General features: G+C 44.5%; 2 protein-coding genes across 2 annotated transcripts in view; one reads left to right on the forward strand and one right to left on the reverse strand.

The window, feature by feature from the left end:
- Positions 1 to 2,650: 2,650 nt before the first annotated feature.
- On the reverse strand, positions 2,651 to 10,017 carry LOC141153614 (uncharacterized). Its single transcript, XM_073638573.1, has 6 exons — positions 9,656 to 10,017; positions 7,971 to 8,068; positions 6,948 to 7,655; positions 5,519 to 5,719; positions 4,734 to 4,950; positions 2,651 to 3,366 (listed from the first exon to the last, which is right to left on the reverse strand). The coding sequence occupies exons 2-6, from the start codon at positions 8,047 to 8,049 to the stop codon at positions 3,180 to 3,182; spliced, it is 1,392 nt and encodes a 463-aa protein (XP_073494674.1). The 5' UTR covers positions 8,050 to 8,068; positions 9,656 to 10,017; the 3' UTR covers positions 2,651 to 3,179.
- The window catches only part of LOC141155352 (uncharacterized), a 38,231-nt gene continuing 23,492 nt past the window's right edge, over positions 10,015 to 24,753 (forward strand). The window contains exons 1-5 of the mRNA XM_073642231.1: positions 10,015 to 10,154; positions 15,142 to 15,708; positions 16,607 to 16,672; positions 17,202 to 17,291; positions 17,621 to 17,967. Of these exons, the coding sequence (XP_073498332.1) occupies positions 15,246 to 15,708; positions 16,607 to 16,672; positions 17,202 to 17,291; positions 17,621 to 17,967 (966 nt within the window). The 5' untranslated portion in view covers positions 10,015 to 10,154; positions 15,142 to 15,245. The remainder of the gene's footprint in view (positions 10,155 to 15,141; positions 15,709 to 16,606; positions 16,673 to 17,201; positions 17,292 to 17,620; positions 17,968 to 24,753) is intronic.

Genomic DNA, 24,753 nt, shown 5'->3' on the forward strand with positions numbered 1-24,753 from the left:
AACTGTTTTGATCTAACCAGATCACTGGTGGATATATCTGGATAACTTTTTGTTAATAATCCTGTGATAGCACCTGGGCTGGGCATCTCTCTGCTCTTTATCTTCCCAGTTTGTATAATAACCAAATTTTAATACTATTTTAATTTAATCACCCAATATTGTTTTCATTTCATCATTTTGGGTATAAGTACTTCCTTCTCTTTGGCTGCGGGAACGCCTTTATGTAGTTTTTTTGCATCGGTGTCTCTGTCATAGATGACATCAGTGCAATTCATGTGACAGATCAGGCACTAAGGCGCTATTCACATTGCATTGATACCCTATTGGGATGCCGGCAATGTATGCGACTGTACAGTTGTTATATCACCTACAGGCCACGTGATCATTTGCTTTGTGGAGAAAATAAGGAGTACTGAACTATACTAGCCTGCCAATTACTAAAGGGCACACTTCTACTAATCATCGGGGCCTGGAGGGGTTAATGTAAATATACTGTACATGTAGTGTGATATATTCACCCTCTACCCCTATACATAGTAACAGTTTGTAAAGCCGAATAAAGACTTGCGTCCATCAAGTTCGACCAGTTAGTTCTGTAATTGCTAACGTTGATCCAGAGGAGGCAAAAACCCCAAATGATTTAGCCAATCTTCACCTGAGGAAAAATTCCCTCCCGACTCTGAAACCAGCAGTCAGAATAAATCCCTGTATCAACCTACTATTTTATTTTATTTTTAAGTATACGCTGAAATCTGCCTGGTATCTAGAAATGCATCCAGTCCCCGCTTGAACTGGTGTAGTGAATCTGACATTACCGTCTCCTCACTCAGTGAATTCCATATTCTCACTGCTCTTACCGTAAAGAACCCCTTCCTATGCTGGTGCTGAAACCTTTTCTCTTCCAGTCTTAGTGAATGCCCTCTTGTTACCGTAATATCCCTCCTTTTGAACAAATCCCGGGCAAGGTCTCTATACTGTCCCCTAACATATTTGTACACATTTATTATGTCCCCCCTCAACCTTCTCTTTTCCAGGCTGAATAGTCCTAGTTTTGCCAACCTCTCTGGGTATTGCAGTCCCTCCATTCCCCTTATTAATTTTGTTGCCCTCCTTTGTACCTTTTCAAGCTCATTTATATCCTTTCTATATATTGGGGCCCATAACTGAGCACAGTATTCCAAGTGTGGTCTGACCAGTGCTTTGTACAGTGGAAGAACAATGTTCTCATCCTTTGCAGCTATACCTCTTCTGATACATCCCATTACATATTACTTATCCTGTACTGACCCCACATTACATCCTGTATTATACTGCAGAGCTGCACTCACTATTCTGCTGGTGCAGTCACTGTGCACATACATTACATTACTGATCTTGAGTTACATCCTGTATTATACTGCAGAGCTGCACTCACTATTCTGCTGGTGCAGTCACTGTGCACATACATTACATTACTGATCCTGAGTTACATCCTGTATTATACTGCAGAGCTGCACTCACTATTCTGCTGGTGCAGTCACTGTGCACATACATTACATTACTGATCTTGAGTTACATCCTGTATTATACTGCAGAGCTGCACTCACTATTCTGCTGGTGCAGTCACTGTGCACATACATTACATTACTGATCCTGAGTTACATCCTGTATTATACTCCAGAGCTGCACTCACTATTCTGCTGGTGCAGTCACTGTGCACATACATTACATTACTGATCCTAAGTTACATCCTGTATAATACTCCAGAGCTGCACTCACTATTCTGCTGGTGCAGTCATTGTGTACATACATTACATTACTGATCCTGAGTTACCTCCTGTATTATACTCCAGAGCTGCACTCACTATTCTGCTGGTGGAGTCACTGTGTACATACATTACATTACTGATCCTGTACTAATCCTGAGTTATATCCTGTATTATACCCCAGAGCTGCACTCGCTATTCTGCTGGTGGAGTCACTGTGCACATACATTACATTACTGATCCTGTACTAATCCTGAGTTATATCCTGTATTATACTGCAGAGCTGCACTCACTATTCTGCTGGTGTAGTCACTGTGTACATACATTACATTACTGATCCTGTACTGATCCTGGTTTACATACTGTATTATACTCCAGAGCTGCACTCACTATTCTGCTGGTGCAGTCACTGTGTACATACATTACATTACTGATCCTGAGTTACGTCCTGTATTATACTCCAGAGCTGCATTCCGTATTCTACCAAGTCATCAGTTCCAATCTCACGTCATTACTGTCTGCAGAGAATACAGGGAAACCTTTATACAGAACAAGCCTTAGTTATTAGCAACAAGAGTCGGAAATATTTCCTGACTATATACATTTTTTGTGCTACCACACCAAACACATCCCTCACGGACAGAAGCCCAGAGCACCCCTGTGCCTTGTGGATGTATTTTTGCCTGTGTATAAATTAAACGTAAGACTCTGGACGCGGCACGCACAGATCTCAATTATCAGAATTATAAATACAGCTCTGGAGTAGAATATATAATGTAACCAGAAATAAATAAAATAAACCTAATAACAGCCTAAGAGGCAACTTTTTATGAACACTATATAAAAACTGTAAAGTGATGATCAAAGATTTTTCCTTTTTTTTCTGATCAATTTTTGAAAAGAGAGCTCTTTATTTAGAGAAAGTACAATGCTCATCCCCAGTGTTCAATCACGAGTGATACAGGTAGAAACGGCTGCCGCTGTGATACAGAGAAAAAAATGATATTATAATATATATCCATGTATATAGATATTATATCAGGCACTTCAAAAGTGAGAACCAACCATTCAAGAGACAAAATAAATCCTGTTATACAGAACAAGTCGATTAAAAGAAAAACAAAATATCAAAAGCGAATACAAAAATAATATCGAGCCGATGTAAATCATTGGTTAGAGGATAATCTAATAACTTTTTTTATTTAATTTATTTTGAGGATTTAATGAAAAAGTCTTTGTATTCCTCACCCCCCCCCTCCTCCAACAAATATACATCTGTAGAAAATAAATTAAGAAATTCCCCCCAAAAAAATAAATCAGCAACTTTATAAATAAAAGTGTTCCCAGACGTCTTGTTTCTGGCAGCGGTGTGAAGTGGTGTGGGACGGTACAGGGAGCCGCGGGGGGTCTCCCGATTAACCTTCAGAGTCCATTTCACCAGCAGCAGTACTTTACACTCTCAATGGGTCTCTCAAGGATTAGGCCGATTCGGTTGGAGGTTATTTTCCTGAAGGAGAGGATGGCTTCAGGGGTCAGATGCAGGTTGTTGGAAATATCGAGGACGCGTAGAGAGTACAATTTGGTTAAAACTACCAGAGCTTCTTCTGTCAAACTGGTATTACTAGGAAAATAAATATAAATAATAATATTAATAATAATAAACAATATAACATTATAAAAAATATATATACAATTATAAAAATAGTAATAATATTAAACAATAAAAAAATAATAAAATATTATAAAAACAATATAACATTATAAATTATTTTTTATCTATTTATTTAGAGGGTTGCCCAACCTTGATTTTTTTGGGGGTTATATATTTTTTTTATTCTCCATAATTCAACTAGAATAAAGGACAATTACAGTATATACTCGAGTATAAGCCTTTTTCAGCAATTTTTAATGCTGAAAAAGCCCCCCCTCGGCTTATACTTGGGTATATACCGGTGGGGGATGGTGGGGAGCGGGCACAGGCAGTAGCTGGTTGCTGCAGCTACCACGTGTGCCCGCTGATAAACAAAATGAATATTTACCCTTCTCCACGCCCATGGGAGAAGGGTGAATATTCATTCTCCTTAATAGCGCAGTGTGAGTCGCAGCTGCTGCTTCCTGCAGCGGTTCAGCGATCCTCTGTGCCCACTATTGGAGAGAATGAATATTCATTCTTCTCCACACCCATGAACGTGGAGAAGGGTGAATATTCATTCTCTTTAGTAGCAAGCACATGTGATCGCAGAGCCGCTGCAGGAAGCGGCAGCTGCGACTCACACTGCGCTATTAAGGAGAATGACTGACTATTCACTCCTCTCCACGCACATAGTCCCGGCGTGGAGAGGAGTTAATATGCCAGCAGCTCACCTCGGGGTCTGAGGATGCATGGCAGTAACGCCATGCGCTGCTCAGATGCTGAGATCAGCTACTGACAGACAGGACACAGCGCTGGAGCAGAGGAGAGGAAGGAAGGTGAGCAGAAGTGTTTATTTTTTTTCATGTGTGCAGTGATGGGGGTGAGGGAGCCATGCATACCAGGATTGGGGGATGAGGGGTGCCATGCATACCAGGATTGGGGATGAGGGGGCCATGCATACCAGGATTGGGGGATGAGGGGTGCCATGCATACCTGGATTGGGGGATGAGGGGTGCCATGCATACCAGGATTGGGGGATGAGGGGTGCCATGCATACCAGGATTGGGGGATGAGGGGTGCCATGCATACCAGGATTGGGGGTGAGGGGGCCATGCATACCAGAATGGGGAAATTTACCATTAGCTGCTGGATTTCCCACCCTTGGCTTATACTTGAGTCAATAAGTTTTCCCATTTTTTTGTGGTAAAATTAGGGGCCTCAGCTTATATTCGGGACGACTTATACTCGAGTATATATGGTAAAAAAAAAAACAAAATAAAAACCCACATACACACACTTCTATCATAGGTTGTAAGCTTGCGAGCCGCAGGGCCCTCGCTCCTCTTGGTATCTACCTGAGGTAGAGGTTCTGCAGATGCGGAAATAGCCGCGGAAAGCTCTTCACCATCTCTTCATCGTATCCATGTGAAAAACTCAGGTTCAGGCACTTCAGCTGGGCAGCGCTGCGGGAGATCCAGCTGAGCGTGGCGTTGGAGATTTTAGTCCCCACCACACTCAACTTTTCTAATTTAGAACATATCGGACTCATAATTGGCACAAACGGCGCCGCCCCTGGCAAACGAGAGAGGAAGACTTAAGCTTGGACAAAAAATAAAATAATAATATTTTATTATTAATATCAAAAAGTCACAATAGAAAAAAAATAATATATATTATTCAATCTACATGTGCACTGTAGACCTACAATATATTGATGAGGCAACATTAGGGACTTAAAAAATAAAAATAAATAAAAATTCCATCATTCATCCCCAATGTTATCTGTGGTATGCGGACATGCACCCAAATTAAAAAGGAGAGAAAAAAAAAAGAAAAAAGTGTCCCGCACCTGATAGCAAAGAGGGAGAGCTCTGCCACTGGGACAACTTTCCCCTTGTCAAGGCTTAACAGTCATTGTGGTTCCAGGTAAAATCTAGTTCTCACCCCATGGAGGAGGTAACAGAAGGATCCAACCCTGGAGGCACAGGGAGGACATGAGAAGACAAAGTGGGGTGAAAGGAAGAGAAGTGACAGGGAAACCAGGAATTAACACTTACAGGTTTTTCTTTGTTTTTTTTTTTACGAAAGGCGGAACTTTTACTAAAAACTTTTAGAAAAAAAGTGAGAAGAGCGGACTTACATTCAATCCGGAGCTCCATGAGTTGAGGCAGTTTCAGCAGGAGGGTCTCGATGAATTCTTCGTGCTGGAGGTACTTGTAGTGCCGCAAACACACGCTCCGCAGGGTGGACAGCTGATCCAGCGCGTTGTTGGATAGACTGGCGCAGCTCGAATTCATCAGTTCCAGTTTGTGGAGCTGCAGGCGCGAGATACATGGTTGTTCTGGGTTGAAAAAAATAAATAAATAAGACTATTCTGGGTGTATATATTACGATGGCGCTGTTTAGTAAAGAACTTCAGCCTCAATCAACCTAACAGGGGCTTAGACTTAATACCAGCACATAGAGATGGTGCAAATAAATTTGTAGTACCCTGGGGCATCAGTCACGTCAGTGGCCGCTAGACAGGAACCCTGAGAACCGCCTCTCACTGGACGGCATCTCCTCTTTTGATTAACAGGGGATGCCAGGTAAGAGGCGATTCTCAGGGTTCCCATCCAGCGGTCACCGACATGACTGATGCCCCAGGGTCCTGCAAATATATTTGCACCATCTCTGTGATGGTATTATTTGCAGGACCCTGGGGCATCAGTCATGTCGGTGGCCACCGGACAGGAGCCGAAAGAACCTCCTCTTACCTGACGGCATCCATGGCTCCTCTTTTGATTAGCTGGCCTGGCACAATGTCACATGTGCATTACATATGGATGCCGTTGAAACAGGCTGGCTAATCAAAAGAGGAGCTGGGGATGCCATCAGGTAGGAGGGTTCTTAAGCCTCCCGTCCAGTGACTACTGACATGGCCCAATCACCGAGTCCTGTATATCAATTCGCACCAACTCTACAGCAAGGTATTGGCGGCCTCCATGTTCTGAAGTCTAATCCATATGGATCCATAATTCAACTCTAATGTTCAGATCCCAGCATCATTGTAAACCTTGATCAGCGATTTTGTTGGCCATCTAGCTTTTATAGGGCCGTCTGCAGTGCTATTTGTGCTGTCAAAAATCCTGGGACCGGATTAAAGTCAAAGGGGTCGGTGAGCGAGATAGACGCATCAGTGCCCTTTGCAGAAGACTAAAAGGACTATATGGTTTTACTCCACCAAAGTGCTGGACTATGAGATAATTACTAAGAGAATATCCTGATAATCCAGAATGCACCAAAAAATCTCATGTGGGATCATCAGGTCAGTATTGACCAGAGCCTCCATGCTGACCCTTTCCATTGAAAGTTGCTACAGTGGCCACGTGATCATCAGAAATGGGCCATGGAGTAGGAGAAAAGGCGGCCTGATCTAATCCATCATGTGGATGGCCGGGTGCGTGTGCATCACTTACCACGTTGCACAAGCCTGGTGGAGGCAGAATAATGGGGCGATGTTCTGTTGGAAACCTTGGGTCCTGGCACTATATATATGTGATACATGTGACAACGTGGGACTCACTCACCTTCAGCCGTGGCCACAAAGTTATCGGGGACATTGAAGCACAGGGACAGTTTCCACTTATTCATGTTGCCGATTGCGAGGGAGAGTTCCCGTAGTTTTGGCAGCCTAAATAAAATATACTGGAGTGCGCGCTCGGGCACGGTGCCCTCATTCGAATGTAAGGACAGAGAATGCAAGTTCTGCAGCAAGACGATGCTGGTTAAGGGCAGGACCCCCGAGAAGGACACTCTGCACAGAGATAGATGCGTCAGCTGCTGGAAGAGGGCGATCTCGGAGAACACGTCCTGATCCGTCACGCTGGAGCAGTCCGTTAAATGCAACTGTTGGAGATTAACGAGCGGACGCAGTCCCTGGAGGATTTCCCCTTTCAAACAAGAGTCCATGGTGACGCTAGTCAGATCCGGCAAGGAGCTGGTCATCTTCTTAAACTGTTTCAGAGTCACCCTGGTTACCTCCACCGAAGAGATTTTCCTACATTGAAGAGTGTCCCAAAACCGCGCGTTAAAGATCCCTATGCTTTTGAAGATGATGGTGCTGCGTTTCCATAAGGAAGGATGGTCCACTAGGGTCCGGAGATAGGAGCACGTAGCCCGCACGTTGGCCTTCTCCACTGGAGACAGGTACATGAATATGTGCAGGAGGACTTCCTGCGGCAGCTGCAGCCACTGGATCGATGGCATCTTCGCCACAAAATGTTTTAGGATCAAATCTGCATTTTAGGGAAAAAAATAAATAAGATTAGGATTTGGACCTTTTATCTGCTGAATGCAAGTGCCTCCCCACCACCCCCCGAATTGTGGCTGTGCCTGGTACTGCAGCCCAGTCCGAGTCCCTTCAATAGTCTGAGCCATGGTACCACGTACATCCACATCCGGGAGTATGGCGCTGTGGCTGTGTAAACATAGATTAAAAAAAAACAAAACATGAATTGATAAAGTGACTTTTTTCCTGGCATGAAAAAAAAAGCCTTTTTTTACTCACAAAAAATAAAAATAATTTGCTCATATTCACCCGCATACTGTACCTGAAAATAGCGCTGGCTTGTACGTATCAATGGCGTAAATTACACATCCTGCATTCAGGAGGGAGGCAGCCAAAATCATAACAATAAAGTGGAGGAACCTGCAGAAGAAATTAGCACATACTGTAACAAGCAATATGCACTATATATACGCACACACTATACAGGAGGATAGAAAACGTTTATTCACCCCCTGTTGAAATGTCAGGCTTTTGCCATGAATAATAACAAAAAAAAAAACACCAAGAAGAATAATTTCAAAAATTTTCTCCATTGTTTTTCAATGAATTTGTACAGACTAAGTGAAATCATTCCAGGTGGAAAAATAAAAACTAAAATAAATAATGTGGTTGCACAAATCTGCACACCCCTATACTAATACTTTGGTGAAGTCCCCTTTGGATTTATGACAGCGTTCAGTCTTTTTGGGCCGCAGTCTATCTAGAATTGTTGATTTTTGCCTGCTCTTCCTTGCAGTAGCTCCACATCTGTCAGTTAGCGGGGCATCGCCTGTCTTCAGCGCCCTCTTTGGTTCACCCACAGATTTTCTATTATTTTCTATTAGACTCAGGTCTGGGCCATTCCAAAATTATCATCTTCTTCTGGTGAAGCCGTTCCATTGTTGATTTGGAGGTTGCTTAGGGTCGTTGTTGTGCGTAAAGGTGAAATTCCTCTTCAACTTCAGCTTTTTAGCAGAGGCCTGAAGGTTTTGTTGCAAAATTGCCTGATATTTGGAACTGTTCATAATTCCCTCCACCTTGGGTAAAGCCCAGTTCCAGCTGCCAAAAAATAGCCCCAATGCATATTGCTGCCTCCAGCATGCTTTACTGTGGCTTGTTGTTGTTTTGGTGATGCGATGTGTGTGAACCTTTAGGAATTATAGCCAAAAAGTTCCACCTCGGTCTGAGAGATGAAACATTTTCCCACCTGCTTTTGGTAGAGTTGATGTAGGTTTTGGCACAACATAGCCGGGCTTGGATGTTTTCCTTTATAAGCGAAGGCTTCAGTCTTACCATCCTACCCGACATATGAAGAATACGGGATATTGATTCCACATACAGAACACAACCAGGACCGGCCAGAAATTCCTGCAGCTACTTTAATCTTTCTGTAGGCCTCTTAGCAGTCTCCAGCACCACTTTTCTTCCTGTCTTTTTTAGGGACGTTCAGTACAAGGTAAAGTCACTGTTGTGCTAAAGTTAAGCCACTTCTTGACAGTCTTCACAGTGCTCCATGGTAGATGTAATGCCTTGGACATTTTTTTTGTTCCCTTCTCCTGATTGATAACTTTCAGCAATGAGATCCCTTTGCGGTTTTGTCAGCTGTTTACAGACCACGGCTTTTACTGTAAAATGCAACTAGGAAAATGTTAGGAAAACTTTATATGCGGTTAATCAGAATCAGCGTGACTGACGGCGACGGGCGCGTGACTGACGGCGACGGGCGCGTGACTGACGGCGACGGGCGCGTGCAGCAGTTACACATAATGGCTGCAATTACCAGACTTATATGCTCGTGTCTAGTGCATGTATATATATATATATATATATATATATATATGTATATATATATATATATATATATATATATATATATATATATATATATATATACACACACACACACCCCTATGTCTTGCTCTGCTTCACACCCCACCTACATAGATTACACATATTGGCTGCAATTACCAGACTTGAAGGGACACTCAGTTTCCGAACAAGCAGGGTGCTGTCCACCTCTTCCGGGTGTCAGGAGCCCGGTACAGCTGCTCTCTCTTCCTTTTGAAACTGAGCAGACTTTTCCCGTTCTCTGCTTCCTCACACAGAGAGGCGCACGGCGGCGGACATTTTTGATGAGGGTAAAGAAGCCCCTAGCTAGATCCCATGTCTGAAGTATTCGTCCTTAAGGAAGCAAATGAAGAAATACCGTGGTGTAGGGAGGGAGGACACGTTACGGTTTAACGTATTTTGAGTCGCTGAGGGAAAGGTAACCGGATATCCAGCGTGTTTTGCCCTCTTCCAATATGGCTGCCGGACGTGCTCTGGCGCAAAGGTCGCGATGTCGTGTTTCCGGAAGGGGCGGTTTCTTTCCGGCTGTGTCGTGGTGCTGTGCCCCGCCAATACAAGGGCTGGATAAAAGCGTTAAGACGGGCTGATAACGGCTGTTTGAAAGACGCTGGCGGGAACGGTGAGTAGCGCAGAGTCCGGGGGAGGCGGTTCTATGCCCGTGCGGTGATTGACAGGCGCAGCTGCTGCAGAATGAACTGTCCCTTAAAGAGCGTTTATATAAGAAGTGAATTAACGTGGATTATTAAGAAGCAGCAGGGGGGGGGACTACCAGTATGGCTGCCCCCCATCTTTCCTGGGGTCTTAAATCTGTTCCCAGCTTAAGACTCTGGTGTGTTCCTCTGTTACTCCTCCTGGAAATGTCACAGTACTGTATTACTGCAGGGGCAACCCCGGGGACATAGGGGCCCTCTTTGCTCTTCCTTTTTCCTCTTTGTCTTCAGAGAGCCTGAACGTATTTACTTTCTGCTCCATACAGTTGTACGGGGGGCTTGTTTTTTGTGGGACGAGCTCCGGGGTCCACACGTCTCTCTGATCTTTATTATCTGTGGCAAATGTCCAGTCCAGAAAGCAGCAATTCTGCCATTTATTGTTTTACATTTACCCTACTGGAGAAATTTTTATGTTCCTGATTTATTGAAGTCACTTTTGTTTTTGTTTTTTTTGTAACTTTTTTTTGCCCCAAATTCTTCAAAATGTAAAAATGTTATATAAAAAAAAAAAAAAAAAGTTAAATGTTTCATTTTAATCTTTTTTTTTTTTTTTTTTTACGCCCAAAGTCATAAATCGTTTACAAAGTCTCACGTTAGTCTTAGACTATTGCAAGGAACCTCCCTCCAGACGCGCAGTAGAGATGTGCCCCCCCCCCTGCCCCCAAAAAAGTCGTCTCTTGATAAAATTCGCAGTTCATGAATCTGCTTAAAACATCTGGAGACGAAAGTCATCGAGGACAAGTAAACCAACAAAAACATTAAAAAGTGGGGCAAGATGTTGTTGAGCAGCCTGTCTGACTCCGTTTGTTTCTGGTCATAGGTCGGAGCCGTTTCTTGCAGGAGTTTCCCTTTAACCAGTCGGGGGGGGTGATGGATGTAGAACATGTGGGGTCTCTCCTGCATTTCCCGACCTCCATCCTCACCCTCTTGGCAGTAACTGATTTTTTTTTTTTTATCGCTATTGATTGTGCTGCATTAAATATTTACTCATGAACGTTTTTTTTTTATTCTACGTTTTGTTACAGCTTCTCTATTGCACCATTTTATACTTTTTTATTAACTTGTCATATGTGCAGTTATAGTTGAGGGTCTTACCCTGTAATTTATACATACTTGCCCCTTTAATCACATTGTGTGTTTTTAATCTGTTTTTTTTTTTTAATTAAATTTGATAGGTGATATATGCACATGTGTTAAAAATATACCGTTCCTCTGTTATTCCTCCTGGAATAAATTAACCCTAGCTATACAAGATACCAGCAATGAATCAATGCCAACAATCTCACACTCTTAAGAAAAAGATGAGTTTCCTTGTATGTGAATCTTAAGAGCATGAGATTGTCGGCATTGATTCATTGCTGGTATCTTGTATAGCTAGGGTTAATTTATTCCAGGAGGAGTAACAGAGGAACGGCATATTTTTATCACTTTCCTGTGCATTTCTTTGGGAGGGTGACACAGGCAGGTATCGGCTGCTACTAGAGATGCCAGTGGATTTGCAGGACTTGGTCGAGTTACCACGTCAGCCATCTCAGTCCGTCTGATGGTCTCCGCAGCTCCTCTTTTGAATAGCGATTCTGGCACAATGTCACATGTACGTCACGCTGCAATGATGACGTCGCACCAAGCTGGAAAATCAAAAGAGCCTGGGAATTGGTATCCATCCAGCAGTCACTGGACCTGGTGCTAAGAATCGATTTGCACCGTCTCTACCCTTTTACGTTTTCTCATGCTGCAGCTCTGTGTCAGCCTGACCTGCTTGGATAATGCCCTTCATAGCCTATCCTCTCCCTGACTAGCCCCCTTTTGAGTAGAGTAGTGAACCAAATTGGGCTTTCTCCCCTCTCCGTGGCTGTTAGTTTCCAACTCCATGTAATCAAGGTGCTGAACTCTGTTTTTTAGCAAATTAATGGAATTTTAAAGACATGGCCCCCACACTCGTGCCAACTTTCCAACCCATTTGCTTCATTGATATCCCCCCCCCCCCCCTGGGTGGTCACATGTTTATTTCATTTGTGTGTATTGTAACAGAGGGAAAAAGGGCAAATTGGACATCATTTCAAACAACCCCAAAAATTGTTGGCCCCCTCACCTTAATATTTGGTTGCACACCCTTTGGAATAAATAACTGTAATCAATCTCTTCCTATCTCCATTAGCTTCTTACACCTCTCAGCTGGAATTTTGGACCCCTCTTCTTTTGCAAACTGCTCCAGGTCTCTCATATTGGAAGGTGTCTTCTCCCAACAGCAATTATCTGATCTCTCCACAGGTGATCAATGGGATTTAGGTCCGGACTCATTGCTGCCACTTCAGAACTCTCCAGCGCTTTGTTTACATCCATTTCTGGGGGCTTCTTAAAGTCGGTTTGTGGTCATTGTCCTGCTGGAAGACTCATGTCCTAGGATGCAAACCCAGCTTTGATACTGGGCAGTACATTGCGACCTAAAATCCTTATGGTAATCTTCAGATCTCATGATGCCTTGCACCCAGTGCAAGAGGCAGCAACACAACCCCAAAACATCTTTGACCCTCCACCATATTTCACTGTTGGTACTGTGTTCTTTTCTTTGTAGGCCTCATTCCATGCTGCAGCTCATGTCTGCATCTGAGAGCGCATGGTGTATCCATTTTCTTTAGTAGCAGGCACTGTCAGGAGCCGCAGCTCAGCGCTCCTCCGTGTCCCCTACTAAAGAGAATGAATATTCCCTCTTCTTCATGCACATAGTCCGCGCGTGGAGAGGAGTGAATATGCCAGCAGCAGCTCACATCGGTGTCTGAGAGCGCATGGCTGTGACTCCATGCACTCTGAGATGCCGACATGAGCTGGAGCCGAGCAGAGGTGAGGAAGGAAGGGGAGTAGAAGTGTTTTTTTTTTTTGTGTGTGCGGTGATGGGTCCCATCACCCCCATATGTATGGCCCAGACATACCAGGATTGGGGGATGAGGGGTGCCAGACATACCAGGATGGGGAAATTTACCAGTAGCTGCTGCATTTCCCACCCTAGGCTTGTACTCAAGTCAATACGTTATCCCAGTTTTTTATGGTAAAATTAGGTACCTCGGCTTATACTCAAGTATATACAGTACTTCATTTTCTGGTACAATTTCGAGGGTGCCAACACTTCTGGCTATGACTGTATATATAATTTCATTATGGCCATGGCTTCTTGTTTTCCAGATATTTTCGGCTGATTAATCACCTGTGACATTTTAATAAGTCACAAATCCTGTACTCCAGCCTCCCTGCAGTGTTTATGTACATCTGTTTATTTGCTCTAAAAAGGCGCCGAGAAAGTGATAGACATAATTAGAGCATCTTTGATTTGGGGGAACATTCACATGCGCCATTTTGATAATTTGATGCAAAAAAAAAAACACATACCCCATCAGAAAAGTGACTTAAAAAGAACACAACACAAATGATGAAGTTGGGTCCTTATCTCCTAGAGAGACAGTGTGATAGTGAAATCTTGGCTAGTATGACGTCAGCGGGGATGGCCTTATAGGAACTTTTCACTTATAATACGTACACTATTTTTTTGTGAAGGTCGGCTCTTTAAAAAAAAACAACCCTGTAAAATTGCTTTAAAACTTGTCATGCTGACTAGACTCAGCTGGCTTTTATCAATAGGAAAGAATTAAGAGGAGTCTCCAGTCAGAGTAATTGAGGACTTTTCATTTTAGCCTGGACAAACCCTTTAAGATCTTTTTTTTTTACTGCTGAAGAGTTTGAGAACATTATCTCAGAAGCTTGTAAGCATCTAGGTAAAAAGTTCTGTCATGCCAAGCCATTGCTACCCCTTCCCAGAGGAGACAAACACAAAGTGATCAAAGTCCCTGGCAGAGGGACTTTTTAGTTTTGCGTTGAGCTAAGATGTCTACCGGACCCGTAGCAGACGTGCTGTAATTATGCAATTCTTTAGATCTTTGCAAGGTCCTTTGCGCCGACTGGCTCTGCCCTTGGTCAACTTTTTGGATCTGTCAAGGTAAGCAGGGTTTTTCTTGGGTTCACCAGTGCATGCCTTCAGACGCTTTGACCCAGCAGCTGTCATTCCTCAGTTTTGAGACTGTATCCAGTGACCCCTTGCTGCTTGGTTGGTTTCCATTTCTGCTGAGCCACAGCCAGTTTGGTCTCTGTCCAACTGCTGATGGTTCTTTTGTCTTTTCTTTCTTTTGGTTTGCTTCTATTCAGGTGTCTCACTTGCCAATTTAGTTCTGTCCTATCACTTCTTAGGAGGGGCTTTTTATAGTCACCTTGTACCTGCATCTTTGCTGTCTATATTTCATTACAGATGGTGTTTGGAGATCCAGCTCCTCGGCTGGGGATTCTTTCCTGGTGAATCTCTAGTTGCTTTTCCTAAGGTTTGGTTGTGTGTCTTCCTCCCCAGTACCTTTTTCCTTTTGTTTATGTTTTGGGTCTGGGAGGTTTTCTACGTTGTGATTCTTCTTTTCTTCCTTCTCTCTGGTGTCTGTGTGAACACTTTCTGAGGCTGGTGCCTTTTTCCTCAGATTTTTGTGTATTTCACTTTTCAGTTATTCTAGTGCTTTTAGAGAGGGTGCCGTTAAGGGCATTCAGGGTAAGTCAATATTGAGTGGGGACTCCATTGCCTATACTTAGGATGCCAACAACACCTGAACCCAACATGTCCCGTGGGGTCAGTCAGATTAGGGACTTTCCTCCCTGAACAGGGACATGTTGGGTTCAGGTGTTTCTCTCCTGGTGTGCTCATACATCATAGCATCTTACGGTTGATGCCCCGATCCTCCGGGGCCTCCACCTTTGTATTGGCCATCTGCTCTTGGCCTTGCTGCTGCTCTGTGGACACAAGTTCTTTGACACCTCTGATTTATGGTATATTGTCATATAGGTTTTTTTTTCTATTTTCTTATCAAGGAGTATCTTATCATGGAGTAATGAAACCAACTTTGCAATGAAGACTTTAATGAATATTGAGCATTCAACAAGACCCCTAATAAGTGTAAAATAGCACAAAAGGGATGTTTTTAAAGAAAACCCCCCCAGGACCACTTCATTCTTCCATTCAACCTCCGACATCTATTCCTGAGCACCTGATTCCACGAAATAGAGTAACTCCAGTTGAGGAGCTGAAGGAGCTGGCAATGAGGCCGGGGGCCCTCGTAAGCCGACCAGCCCTCCTTGAGAGGGCCCGTATAACAGACTTCCAGTCCGCCTTGATCCCAGAGGATGAGGAATTATCCAACTTTCCAAATGTTAGGGTCATCAACACAAATCATGAGCGTCATCGAAAAAGGGCAGGGTTGCCTCGAATAAACGGCCATGAATCTGCCAACCACAGCATTTCCAGTGTCCGACGTTCAAGAAGTGTCCTACAAGCCTTCAATCCAATTTACTTGTTTGAGAAGCCGGCGGAAAGTACTGCCATTAAAAAGGAACATCGCGCCAGTATTCCAGGTGCAAAACCAAATGGGTTGATCAAAGGTAAAACTACAGTTCACCACTATGCTAAAAAAAAAACTATATTCTCCTACTCGGTTCTGCTGTGTAGGGGACCGATGGTTGAGGAACTTAAGCTGAACCTCATGTTCCAAGAGTGTTTTAGAAGATTACAGTGCTGGTTTGGTCTTTCTGAGGTTGTCACTTTTTGGAAGTCATTCCCCTAAGACATATCATTTTCTGATATTTCTATTGCCCATGAGAAGTAATTTTGACCCCCCCCCCCCTTTTTTTTTTTGTCCATCTGAAAAGAATAAATTGAAAAACACCCCCTTGTCCATCTCGTATATTATGCAGTTTTTTTAATTAAAATAAACTGTGCTTTACTCGTCCTCCCAGGGTCCAGCGCTGCTCCCTGTGTCTGCAGCGCTGCAGCCAAATAAGAGAATTCACCTGTCCATATAATCAGTGGTGTGTTTTCTTTTCAATTTTCATCCGTTTTATTTTTTATTAGATTATAAAACAAATGGGATTGAGATTTTTTTTTTATAATTTTTTTTTTTTTTAAAACTGCGCTCTTTTGTTAGAAAGGTCTGATTACGTGGCTGCTGCTTCTGCTTTAACTCATCAATCAGCTCTGATCAGTAAGGAAACCCAGTAACAAGTGATGAGTTCCCCTGCAGCGCCTCCATAGGAGAAATGAAGTATTACACAGTTATTGTCTGTAACGCCGGGTTGTACCCAGTCGTCTAGAACGAGGGGCAGTTCCCACTGTGTTTCGTGCCCATCTGAACAGTCACGCTGCCTGAAAGGTGTACAAGTTTCTTATTTTGGTATCCCTTTGCTCCATCAGGGGCACACCTGAATCCTGTTTTTCTTTGTACCCGCTCTGCAGTATATGTGAGGTTTCTCCGTTGATTTTTGTTACATTTTGGTCATTTAGGATTGAAACAGAAGATGAGGCGTAACGTTCCGCTAGAAGATGATGAAACGAGCAGTTCAGACTCTGGTAAGATTTCATCTCCGTCTTTTCACTCCATGGTAGAGGTTACATAAATGAAGATGCCAGATATGGGGACCGTACGTTGCAAAACATTGTAACATCCAGTGCAATATAGCTTTGTTGCATTTTACTGCATAGCAAATGGCCAGGAGCGCTGCTCTGGAAAGAATGAAGCAGCTGCGTAGCTTGGCCTTTGAACCTTCGCTGATCAGCATGAGATGTCACGTCTTAGTCTGCTGAAGCCGAGCAGCTCTGTCCTGTCGCGATATGTTTTTGCTTGCCTTAATGAGATGGCTCCTTTTAAAAGGGGATCTGTCGCTTGTTATAAATATGTCCATTTTTTACTTGGTGTACGCTGTTCTCCTGGATCCGGCAATGTTGTTCTTTTGTTCCTGCTCCTCTCCGTTCCTGAGATAGGGCCCTTTCTTCCCTGTATGTAAATCTAGTTGTCTTAGTGAAGTGGGTGTGGTCAAAGTATTCAAGACCACGCCTAGTTGGCAAAAAAAATATTAAAATATATATTATTTATATACAGGGAAGAAGGGGCCATATCTAAGGAACGGAGAGGTTCAGGAACAAGAGAAAAACATCGCCGGATTCAGGAGAACAGCGGCATTTACACCAGGTAAAAGGAAGGGCCAATGATGGGTCGTCATAAACACTGTGCACAAAAAGTTTAATATCTCCATACTCCCTCCATTTATGTCTTACTTGTTTCATAGTACAATTAAAACTGAGGAAGAAATCTTCTGTGTCTCAGCACAGCCATGTCTCCCTCCTCATTGTAAGACAGCTGGCTGCAGCAGGAGCCTCTCCCCCCTCTAAACGCAAAAGGACAATAAAATGTCTACGCCCCATTCCCTTAGCACCCTTTTGCCGTTCTGCCACCTTGTGGCCAGTGTACATTCCGTATTGGGGTCTTGTAATAACCGGTTACTATTTCTTGGTTCTCAGAGCGGGTATACGAGGACTTGCCTGTGACCATCTGTGAGGAGTACATTGCGAACAGCTCCTTATCAAGCACCGATGACATCAAGCGGGATCCGTGGGACAAAGGAGACAACGCAATGTCTAAAGAAAAACGTAAAGGAATGGCCCCCAAAGCCCCGAGAACCCCAACTCCCAAGAAAGCTCCAGAGAATTCCCCAAGACTGTCTGACCCCAAGGAAGAGTTTGTAGATCACTTTAAAGAGCTTTGTGAGCTGATGAGTCACTCGCAGATGGTGCAGATTCCCTGCAGACAGGAGCCACGGGTCCCAGCCGCTGCCCGCCCACTCGTGGACGAGCCAAAGAAAGAGGAGGTAGGAGACCCTTCCCACAAAACTGCAAAAATAAAGACCACTTTTCTCGAATAACCCCCCACGACAGCACACAGGAGGATGTAACCCCACCCTAATAGGGACAGGAAATATGAAGAGGTTTAAATATCCCCTCCCACATCTTCCCTCCAGTGTTATTTCCTGTCCCTATCAGGGATGAAGAGGTCATGCCTGGTGTGCTGGGCCGGCGACAGGCACTGGGGGAAAGCTACTAGCTGGGCAGCGGAGGATCGAGCGGTCTTGACCTCTCCTCCTCAGGTTTCTGCTCCCGTCTCCTCTGGATTCGGGACCCCCTCCTGCAGTCCACGCTCTCGGGCAAGGTCTGCTGGATCTTCTGACCGGAGGCCTGTGTGAGCTCTCCAGTTCATCTCCTCCTCCTCTCCCCCGCTGGATGCGCGGGCGATGCCAGCTCCAGGATGTGGAGCTCACGCCGCGGCGCCAGAAGTGACGCTGGGCGGTGGATGATATGACTTCCGGCAGCTTGCGTTCCACTGTGAACCGCATCAAAAAGCTATGGGGGAAAAAGAGTGGAATGCTGCCGGTGATCAGAAATCTTCACCTGGACACCGGGGGAGGAGCCCTCTAAACAGAGGGAGGCGCTGGTCTGGTCGCCCATAAAATGAGCCCTGGACAGGAAGACATCTACAGGTAGGACAAAACCATGTCTGTTGAAGCTTCTTGCTCTGCATGTGTAGAGCCCAGCGCCGGTCTGGTCCCAGTAAGTATGGCACTGGTAGTCCATCTCCCAGATGCAGGAAATAGTGATTATAGCTCCCCTCCCCTTCTCACCTCTCTTGTAGTGGGACAAGGAACCTGCATCTGGAGAAAAAGTTAAACCGTCACGCAAATGTCCCATCTGTACAAAAAAACTATCGTCCTCCCATAGAAAGCCCCTATGCAAGGACTGTACAGAGAAGATTATCAGGCTGGAACAACCTTCCTTAATGGAGGAGATAAAGGGCATTGTACGTCAGGAGCAAGAGGAGATATATATCTCGGAAGATCTTCCAGAGGAAGGTGAACTAAGTCCAACCCCTGATAACTCCCAACGAGAGAGATATTACTTTCCATCAGATAGTTTGGAGGAACTCCTCATGGCTGTAAGGAGCACTATGGAGGTCGAGGAAGAAAAAGTGCCCCAAACCGTACCGGATCAGATGTTTGGGGGGGCTACATTCCAGGAAAAAATTGGTGTTCCCTATACACCAGAGTATTAGGGACTTGGTCTTAGAGCAGTGGGAATCTCCAGAAAGGAGATTAAATACCCCTACAGAGTTAAGGGATAGATTTCCTGTAGACAATGAGATTGCAGAATGCTGGTCTGAAGTCCCAGGAGTGGATATCCAGATTGCACGAGTAGCAAAGAAAACCACACTGCCCTTTGAAGATTCCTCTTAAAGACCCCTTGGAACGCAAAATGAAGGGACTACTCAAAATCGTGGGAGACCTCGGCAACACTATTAAGCACCAACACAGTCTCTACGGGCGTAGCTCGATTAATGGCTCGTTGGCTAGATCAACTAGACCAACACCTAGTTTCAGGCACCCCTAGAGAAGACATATTGGCATCCCTACCGCTTCTACGGAAAGCTACGGGGTTTTTAGCAGACGCTTCTGCAGAATCCATGAGTGGCGGCAAGAGCACCTGGGCTATCAAACTCTGGAAGAAGGGCCCTATGGTTGAAATCCTGGAACGGCGACGTGGCATCAAAAATGAAGTTGTGTTCCATCCCCTTTAAGGGGAAATACATGTTCGGGCCAGCTCTAGATCTTCTAGAGAAGGCCTCAGACAAGAAGGTGGCCCTCCCGGAACCTAGGAATGTGAGGAAGAGGCCTTTTCGTCCCTCCCAAGAGCAGACCCCTCAATTTAGAGGTAAAGGCAAAACAGGACGATGGCGCTGCCCGAAAGGGTAGAGGAGGCAAAAATCTTTCTCTCCCAAAACCAACGTCAGAACAGACAATGATGTCAGGACAGTCAGGGGCCGCATCTCGAATTTTCTCCCTCAGTGGAAAGAAATCTGCTCAGACCCATGGGTCCTGAGGGTTGTCGAGTTCGGAGTAAAAATAAATTCCTCCTCCTATCCTCCAGAGAGGATAAGGTTAACACCGCTCTCCTCTGAGTGGTCAGGCCACCCTGATATCCGGTCTTACAGACCTATTGTCCTCAGGGGTGATATCCCTGGTTCCTACAAGAGAGAGAGGCACAGGACATTATTCCAGACTCTTCCTAATAAAAAAAACCAAATGGCCCACACAGAGTTATGATCAATCTAAGGCCACTGAATCAGTATATCCACTACCAACGATTCAAGATGGAATCCATCAGGTCGACGGTCCCCCTGATAGGACAGGACCATGTAATGGCTACATCGACCTCCAGGATGCATATTACCACATCCCCATACATCTTCACAGGAGGTTCCTAAGATTCACAGTGGCTCAGGGGGATCAAATAGTCCACTATCAATTCAATGTTCTCCCATTTGGAATTTCATCAGCCCCCCGAATATTTACAAAAGTCATGGCTTATATCAGGGGTCAGAACATTTCAATAGTACCATACCTTGACGACCTGTTATTAATCGGGCCCTCAGTACCAGTACTCTGAGAACATCTACAGTTGACCACTCAGATCCTATCGTCTCAGGGCTGGTTAGTGAACCAGAAAAAATCAGATATGGTTCCCGCCATGACAAAAACATTTCTAGGAGTACTATTGGATTCCCACAGCCAGATGTCATTCCTGCCCAAACAAAAACAGGTCATCATAAAAGCAAAAATCAATATCCTAAGGAGCAGAAGATCAGTATCATTAAGAGATGCCATGTTGGTCCTCGGGTCTATGACATCCTGTATTCAGATGGTGGCCTGGGCTCAGGCGCATACCCGAACATTACAGACCCACATCCTTACAAATTGTGATGGATCCCCATGGTCTCTGAACAGGAGAATCCCTATACCACCACAAGTAAGGACCTCTCTATTCTGGTGGCTGAACGGAAAAAATCTGAACAGAGGAGTACCATGGATCCAGAATCCGCTGGTAACCATAAAGGTGGATGCCAGCGAAAAGGGATGGGGAGCCATGGTCTCCCAAGAGCTATTCCAGGGTATATGGACCAAAGAGGTGAGCCAACGTTCATCAAATTTCAGAGAACTAAAAGCCGTAGAGGAAGTCCTCAGAGCAGCAGAGCCTCTGGTCCTGAAATATCACATTCAGATACTTTGAGACAATATCGCCACGGTAGCCCACCTTCGTCATCAAGGGGGCACAAGATACGAAAGCTTAAAAGCAATCACAGCAAGAATATTCTCCTGGGCCGAAGAACATCTTCTATCCTTGTCGGCTCTCCATATCAAATGTTCAGTCAATATCCAGGCCAACTTCTTAAGCAGAACAAAGATTCATCTAGGAGAGTGGAGCCTAAACCCTGACGTCTTCCAGATGTTAGTAGAGAGATGAGGCTATCCAGAGGTAGATCTCTTAGCCGGACACCAGAACGCGAAAGTACCTAAATATTTCTCCCTGGATCCAAACGGCCCTTGCCTGAGCGTGAACGCATTCGCTTACAAATGGGAATTCAAACTAGCGTATGCCTTTCCCCCACTACCTATCCTTTCAAAAACCTTACAGAAGGACCGGAGTAATCCTAGTGGCCCCTCGCTGGCCAAAAAGGAGTTGGTTCAGAACGTTAACCAGTCTGAGTGTGGAGAGCCCTCTAATCCTTCCTCCCATCAAGGATCTCCTTCTCCAGGGACCAATTCACCATCCGGATCCCGAGAGACTACATCTAACTGCCTGGCTTCTGAATTCCTGATATTAAAGATGAGGCCTTTCCGAGAAAGTCATCAAAACTCTCCAGAACAGCAGGAAACCTGTAACGAACACCATTTACCATAAGATCTGGAAAACCTTAAGGTGGTGTGCACCCACTCGCCCAGACCCTCTAAGGGCTGATGTGGCTCAGATTCTAGACTTTTTACAAGAAGGTCTCAGACCTAGTACTCTTAAGGTCTAGGTAGCGGCGTTGAGTTCATACTTCGATCAAAGACTAGCAGAACATCAGTGGGTGAGAAGACTTATGACAGCAGCCACCCGCATCCACCCTAGAGTAACAGACCTGGTTCCCCCCCTGGGACCTTAACATTGTTCTGAAAGGGTTAACCCTTCCACCCTTTGAGCCCTTATCAACCATAAGACTGGACAGGCTGACCTGGAAAACGGCTTTTCTGGTGGCAATAACTACAGCCAGAAGAGTGTGTGAACTACAGGCCCTTTCGGTCAACGAACCCTACCTGAGAATCCTGGAAGATCGTCTAATTTTCCAACTTGAACCTTCATTTCTACCTAAGGTGGTCTCGAATTTCCACAGATCTCAGGAGATAATCCTTCCATCTTTTTGTGACAACCCAAAAGACAAAAAAGAGATGGAATTCCACACTCTGGACGTTCGGAGAATAGTACTGCACTATCTTCACGAAACCGAAGAAGGAAGGAAAGACAAGAACCTATTTGTCCATACACAAGGTCCAAATAGAGGAAAGAAAGCCGCACAATCCACAATAGCCAACTGGATTAAGAGGGCGATTACGGAGGCTTACCAGATCCAGGATCTACCTCCTCCAGCAAATCTCAAGGCCCATTCTACAAGGGCAATATCTGTCTCCTGGGCTGAAAAAGCCAGCGCATCCATCGAACTGATTGCAGAGCTGCCACATGGTCCTCAATTCATACTTTCTCCAAACACTACAGACTAGACCTAATGTCTGTTGGAGATTTAGCCTTCGGAAGGAAGGTCCTTCAGGCTATTGCCCCTCCCTAGTATATCTTTGGTATACCTCCTGTGTGCTGTCGTGGGGGGTTATTAGAGAAAATAGAATTAGACTTACCGGTAATTCGGTTTCTAATAACCCACCACGACAGCACGGGTAATTCCCTCCCCCTTGCTTATTGTTTCTACAACAGCTTGATCAGTAGGAATAAAAATTAATTTGAAGCATCTATACTCTTGTGGTCCTTTGTAATAACACTGGAGGGAGGATGTGGGGGGGGGGGGCTATTTAAACCTCTTCGTATTTCCTGTCCCTATTAGGGTGGGGTTACATCCTCCTGTGTGCTGTTGTGGTGGGTTATTAGAAACCGAATTACCGGTAAGTCTAATTCTATTTTCTTACATTCTGACCCCATCCAGATCTCATATTTTAAGCATCAAAATCCCACGATAATTAACTTTTTAACCAAAGACGTACATAGGTCCCTGAGCCAGGTTTTATCTGCTTGTAAGCACAGTGGCCAGAGCCTGCTCCAGTCGCTGCCATTTAAATGTCTTTCAATGTCCTTCTCCGGCAATTTAAATGATGTCATTGCTCATGCGTGCGCGATCACGGGGAACCAATGGCTCAGTCTGGCTGCTGGGGAAATGCTGAAGGCGTCAGTCCTTCTGTGCTGCTCTGCTGAGCTCTGCAGGAGAAGCGCGATGTTTGCTATATATCGTTGTATCGCAGTATGTCGTAAAAGCAATCAAACTCCTAAGGAGACTGAAAATTGAAGTAAAAAAAAAATTAAAATTAAAGTTTAAATCCCTCCTTTTCCTCCTTCAAAATATAGAAATTACATTTTTTTTTTGAAAAGTAAACTTTCACTATTCTACTATTCTTGTGTCCGAAAAAAGTCTGATCTACAAAAATATAAAATTTAAACTGTGTAGAAGGCAGGATATATATATTTGCATGTTAGCCCATGTATGTACAGTACAGACCAAAAGTTTGGACACACCTTCTCATTTAAAGATTTTTCTGTTATTTCATGACTAAAAATTGTACATTCACACTGAAGGCATCAAAGCTATGAATTAACACATGTGGAATTATATACTTAACAAAAAAGTGTGAAACAACTGAAAATATGTCTTATATTCTAGGTTCTTCAAAGTAGCCACCTTTTGCTTTGATGACTGCTTTGCACACTCTTGGCATTCTCTTGATGAGCTTCAAGAGGTAGTCACCGGAAATGGTCTTCCAACAATCTTGAAGGAGTTCCCAGAGATGCTTAGCACTTGTTGGCCCTTTTGCCTTCACTCTGCGGTCCAGCTCACCCCAAACCATCTCGATTGGGTTCAGGTCTGGTGACTGTGGAGGCCAGGTCATCTGGCGTAGCCCCCCATCACTCTCGTTCTTGGGCAAATAGCCCTTACACAGCCTGGAGGTGTGTTTGGGGTCATTGTCCTGTTGGAAAATAAATGATGGTCCAACTAAACGCAAACCGGATGGAATAGCATGCCGCTGAAAGATGTTGTATTAGCCATGTTGGTTCAGTATGCCTTCAATTTTGAATAAATCCCCAACAGTGTCACCAGCAAAGCACCCCCACACCATCACACCTCCTCCTCCATGCTTCACGGTGGGAACCAGGCATGTAGAGCCCATCCGTTCACCTTTTCTGCGTTGCACAAAGACACGGTGGTTGGAACCAAAGATCTCAAATTTGGACGCATCAGACCAAAGCGCAGATTTCCACTGGTCTAATGTCCATTCCTTGTGTTCTTTAGCTCAAACTAGTCTCTTCTGCTTGTTGCCTGTCCTTAGCAGTGGTTTCCTAGCAGCTATTTTACCATGAAGGCCTGCTGCACAAAGTCTCCTCTTAACAGTTGTTGTAGAGAGGTGTCTGCTGCTAGAACTCTGTGTGGCATTGACCTGGTCTCTAATCTGAGCTGCTGTTAACCTGCGATTTCTGAGGCTGGTGACTCGGATAAACTTATCCTCAGAAGC

This window comes from Phyllobates terribilis, unplaced genomic scaffold (assembly GCF_046119375.1).
Source record: "Phyllobates terribilis strain yellow unplaced genomic scaffold, ASM4611937v1 Scaffold_7__3_contigs__length_470593459, whole genome shotgun sequence".
NCBI lineage: Eukaryota > Metazoa > Chordata > Amphibia > Anura > Dendrobatidae > Phyllobates > Phyllobates terribilis.

Bases quoted from the DNA above. Each gene is read 5' to 3' on its own strand.
- LOC141153614 (XM_073638573.1), bottom strand. From the start codon at position 8,049: ATGATTTTGGCTGCCTCCCTCCTGAATGCAGGATGTGTAATTTACGCC. The intron at 7,656-7,970 runs GTACAGTATGCG...CCTAAAATGCAG, and splicing joins CAAGCCAGCGCTATTTTCAG to ATTTGATCCTAAAACATTTT. The intron at 4,951-5,518 runs GTAAGTCCGCTC...CTCGTTTGCCAG, and splicing joins CATGGAGCTCCGGATTGAAT to GGGCGGCGCCGTTTGTGCCA.